The sequence below is a fragment of the Elephantulus edwardii genome, unplaced genomic scaffold, assembly GCF_000299155.1.
Source record: "Elephantulus edwardii isolate Elephantulus edwardi_28Jun2011 unplaced genomic scaffold, EleEdw1.0 scaffold00058, whole genome shotgun sequence".
In the NCBI taxonomy this organism is placed as follows: domain Eukaryota; kingdom Metazoa; phylum Chordata; class Mammalia; order Macroscelidea; family Macroscelididae; genus Elephantulus; species Elephantulus edwardii.
In genome coordinates, this window is record NW_006399808.1 from 10096323 (window position 1) to 10101576 (window position 5254).

The 5254-nt window shown below is 40.0% G+C and overlaps 1 protein-coding gene across 2 annotated transcripts in view; it reads right to left on the minus strand.

Annotated features, from left to right (window-relative positions):
• Positions 1-5254, minus strand: part of NUDT13 (nudix (nucleoside diphosphate linked moiety X)-type motif 13) — a 28405-nt gene that overhangs the window by 5766 nt on the left and 17385 nt on the right. The window contains exons 4-6 of one of the 2 annotated variants that reach the window (XM_006887545.1): positions 2340-2446; positions 1148-1273; positions 879-990 (exon numbers count right to left, since the gene is read on the minus strand). In XM_006887545.1, coding sequence (XP_006887607.1) covers positions 879-990; positions 1148-1273; positions 2340-2446 — 345 coding nt within the window. The remainder of the gene's footprint in view (positions 1-878; positions 991-1147; positions 1274-2339; positions 2447-5254) is intronic. The other variant, XM_006887546.1, reaches the window with a different exon arrangement.

Here is a 5254-nt window from a genome sequence, read left to right on the forward strand (position 1 = left end):
TCCTTGACCCTCTGCAGCAAGCGCTTCAGGTCCTCCTCAGTTTCAGCAAGCAGGGTTGTGTCATCTGCATAATGCAGATTGTTGATGAGTTTTTCTTCCAATCCTGATGCCACATTTCTCCTCAGAGAGCCCAGCCTTTCAGATAATCTGTTCTGTATACAGATTGAAAAGGTATGGAGACAGGACACATCCCTGGCGTATGCCCTTCCCAATTTTGAATTTTGCTCTGTTCTGACGACTGCCTCTTGTTCCAAGTATAGGTTTTGCATTATCATGATCAAGTGTTCTGGGATTCCCATTCTTCTCGGAGTCAGCCACAGTTGGTTGTGATCCACACAGTCAGATGCCTTTGCATAATCAATGAAACTCAGATAGACATTCCTCTGGTACTCTCTGCTTTCAGCCAAGATCCATCTAACATTGGTTACAATACGCCTAGTACCACAACCCCTTCAAAATCCAGCCTGCACTTCTGGAAGTTCTCTGCTGATGTACTGTTCCAGTCATTTTTGGATAATCTTCAGCAGAATCAATGTTGCTTGCATGTGATATCAATGATATTGTTCAATTATTTCCACACTCGGTTGTATCACTTTCTTTGGAATGGGAACAAATATAAATCTTTCAGTTAGCAGTAAAAAAAAAATTCGTAGGCAGTAAATTGTGTGGATATTCATTGGATAATTCTTTCAGCTTGCTGTATGTTTGAAAGTTTTTCTAATAAAATACTAGAAAATTATAATGGCAAAAGGTAATTTTCTTTACATGATAGGGAAGAATGTACTCAAGACTGCAGGTACTATAACAACAAGGCAGAGAAATACCTATTCTAAGTGTACATGTCCTCCAGTCACCAGTACATGCCTCAAGCTCCTTACCTATATCACAGAAACCTGCCAAGGCAGAATACATCCCCTTAGGAAAAGAACTCTGGCGAACAAGGAGGCATCGGGTCCCATCTGACACCAAAGTGATCACCACAGGGGCCATCTAGAGAAGAGGGGACAGGGCCTGAGACACCGGGGCTGGGGAGGTATGGGGACAAAGCAGTGAACAATTAAAAGTCTGTTAATTGTATAGCTTCATTTATGAGGACAGAGTGGCATCCAGCCTGCACAGATTACTGTCCTTCTAAAGTAATACTTACCTGCGGGTAATAGATGATATTATTGGAAGGGCACACACGCTTGCTGCCGGCCATATTCTTCTTGGTGGGCTGCCCACTTCTGCTGCAGAATTGATGGGTATCATGCCAGCGGAGAAGAGCCTGAGCCTGGGCATAAGAAATGGGCCTGGCTTCATTGGGAGAGAAGACAGAGCTTATCTATAGCAGTGTTGGGCCTGGTACCTTCAACAACTCAAACAGGAAATGTCATTCCCTTTCCAGCTCACCTACTGCTTAAACGCCAAGATAAAGAAGCTATCCAAACAAGTTCCCTTAGCCTCAGAAGTCTGAACAGAACAGAGCATATTTTACAATGTACTGTAAGTTATTTAAAACAAAGTATATAAAGTCATATAATGAACATCCCTGTATTAAAAAGAAAACATTTCCAATCTCCCATGCACTGGATTTCTTTTGCTTATTTCTTTTTTTTTTAGTTGGAGGACTTTTGCCAACTAAAAAATGTTTAGAATTATATTTTTTAAAGGTTATAAAAGTGAAATACATATCTAGCATTTAAATAATTTTAAGAGTACATTTTAGGATCTTAATTGCATATACAATGCTGTTAAGTTATCTTCTTTTTTATTAAATAGATATCAAAAGCACTTTAGCAAATGAAGTAAAAAGTTACAAGGAAAAGTCATTAAAATAACATAAAATGATTTCTAATACGAAAAACATGATGATGTTGTGTACACTGTGCAATCGGTCATTAAAAACATCGGTGAGGCTGATTATGTCTTATTACTATAGAGCTTCACATTCTTAGGAAAAAATGTTCCTGAGAGTGTTTCTGCAAAAATATCTGCCTGCTTTTCTGCTATAATTGGCAAAGGAAGAATAATAAACAATCTTCCTACAGCTCACTGTCATTCCCCCAAGGTTTGTAGGAAAAACAACATTCCACAAAAAAAGAAATCCAGTATTACTCTAGCCTTGTGTATGCATGTGTCCATATACCCTATTATACTAAATCTTCTCTAACCTATTGCCACAGAGTCAATTTCAACTCCTGGTAACCCTCCACCAGGTTTCTGAGGTTATAAATCTTTATGAGAGAAAACTGCCTCAACTTTCCCTTGTGGGTTCTGACAACTGACCTTTCAGTTAACAGCCCAATACATAATGCACTAAGCCACCAACTGTATAGAACTGAGGAAGTGCAATCTACCATGGACAGCAAGGAAGCATCCTTCACATCCAGCTGTAAGAGTGCCTTCCTCAGCTCAACGAAAGATCCTTTGAGCTCCGTTTCCATTTCAAGTTTCTGCAAGGAATCTAGAAATTTAGAAGAGAGAAGGAAATAAAATCAAATGTCAAACTCTACCCAAGAGACCCTTTGTAATTTATCCTGTAAAAAGTGTTTCCTAAGCTCATCTAATATAGACCGCAACTGGGAAAAAGTACAAAATATACAGGTTCTCAAGATCCTTCATGGGGATTCTGAACTGGCAGACAAGGATCGAGAGCCAGAATGTTTAGTTTTCAGCAAGCACCATGTGATTCTTATATTCAAGCAAGCCTGGGAAACACTCAAAACCAAAACACTAGTCATCACTGAGTCCAACTCACAGCAATGCTCAAAGACAGAGCCATCTGCTCACAGGGTTTACAAGGTCATCATCTTTACAGAAGCAGACAGGTGGAAGCAGACAGGTTAGCAGTCAAGTGCTTAACCACTGTGCCACCAGGGTTCCTCATTTAAGACATGCAGACTACATAGAGATGCATTGTTCTGGTTAGCTGCCATGGGGTTGGACCCTAACTCATGACCACTGTTATGCACTGAACTATGTCCCTGAAACAGAGGTGTGGTAAATATTCACCCCCATCTGTGGTTATAAACCCAATTAAGAATGGGATTGCTTTGTTATATTAAGAGGCCATAACAGTGTAGAGTGTCTCCTTTTTTTAAAAAAAAAAAACAACTTGTATCTACAACCAGGAGAGGATAAAAGAATGGGACCTTCTAAGAATCAAATCCCTATGTTGTTATGTGCTGTCGAGTCACTTGCGACTCAAAGCAACTTCATGTACAAGAGCCCTAACTCCTGCTCTATCCTGTGCCAACCTCACTGTCTCTGCCACATCCAAAAACTTCTCCAACAGGATAAAAAGGGAAGCCACAGGCTGGGAAAAAAAATATTTGGTAATGACATGTCTGATAAGAGACTTATATCTAGAATTTATAGAATACTTGAGCACCACAACAAGATAAAGGTAAACAACCCAATTGCAAAATTAGCACAGGATACGAACAGCCACTTCACCAAAGAAGACATTCAGATGGTCAAAAAACACATGAATAAATGTTCAAAATTCCTAGCTCTAAGAGAGATGCATATCAAAACAATTATGAGATGATATCTCACCTCAATAAGAATAGCAAAATTCAACAAAGCAGCAAATAACAAATGCTGGCAAGGTTGTGGAGAAACTGGAACCCTTATTCATTGTTGGTGGGAGTGTAAAATGATACAATCATTGTGGAAGGCAGTATGGCACTTTCCCAAAAAGTTGGAAATGAAAATATCATTTGACCTAGCAATTTCACTACTGGGAATATACCCTAAAGAAATCAGAACTGCCACTCATATGCACACACATGTTTATTGCTGCTTTGTTCTCCGTAATAAAGAGTTGGAAATAACCCAAGTGCCCATCAACAAACAAATGGATAGAGAAGCTGTGGTATATTTGCACAATGGAATATTATGCAACACTGAAAAACAAAGAACTCATGAAATATTCTACAAAATGAGTGACCTTGGAGGACATTATGCAAAGTGAAATATCACAGTCACAGACAAACAGTGTACAATGCCACTGCTATAAAACAGGACTGACGGGAGGCTGGGGGGAAACTAAGAAAAGAGGGAATAAATAATGCACATGGCATTGAAACAGATGAGGGAGATAACTGTATAAAAGGAATATATGATTAGGTATTATCGGTATGATAAGAGTCCAGAATAAGAGCTGCACAGTAAAGTGGTTGAGGGGGTGTTGCATAACAACGAAAGATTTTTCTTCCAAAGAAAGAAGCAAACTGGTGGAAGGGGAGGGAGGGAGGAAAATGTACAAAAATGAATGAATGGAAATGGTGGGAAAATGGTGATTTAAGGTTACAAAAAGAATTGACTTCCCAGTCAACCTCTCATGCTCATTTTGTTTTATAATATTACAATTCCCACAATGTTACCACTCTTCTCATTCACTTCCTGAGATTCTATTTACATTAATCCTTCTATCCTCCCCTTTTCTCCCTCCTGGATACTATTTTTGGGCAAATGTTCTTTTGACCTCACAGGGTTGGTTATTCTGAGTGAGTGCCTCCCTGTGGTAAGTGTTCACTTTATAAGGCCTGTTGTGGGGAGGTATTTTAAGCAAGCAACTTTGAGATATAAAAAAGAGCAGAGGAGGCAAGAAGAAGCATGCAGAGATGGGGTAAACAAGACGGCACATGAAGATCAGGGAACAATGGAACCAGGCCTTCCCATAAAGCTGACACAGAGAGAGTCTTTCCCTAGAGATTAGACACTGAATTTGGCCTTATAGTCTCCAAAACTTTGAGAGAATAAATTTCTGTTTGGTAAAGGCACCCACTTTTGGTATTTCCATTACAGCAGCACTAGATAACTAAGATAGCAACCCCAAGCACAATAGGATAAGACTGTCTATATCTGTCAGGTTTTCATTGGCTAGCTTTTAAAGTAAACCACCAGGTCTTTCTTCCTAGTTGCCTTTGCTTTAACATATAAACTTGACTTAAACATGTTGGGCACCAAAGCCCAGGCATCACAGACAGACAAATGGTGGTTATGCTTGAGACACACTAGCTGGGAATCAAAACTGTTGCTGTTGTTATGTGCTGTTGAGTCGCTTGCGACTCATAGCGACCCTAAGTACAACAGCTCTAAACTCTGCTCTGTCCTGTGCCAATCTAATTGTCTTCAACACACTCATCCCAATTGCCCTAATCACTGAATCAATCCACCTCCCAGAGGGCCTGCCCCTCCTGCACCTGCTCTCCACCGTCCCAAGCATGATGTCCTTCTCCAAGGACCGGTCTCTCTTTACAACATG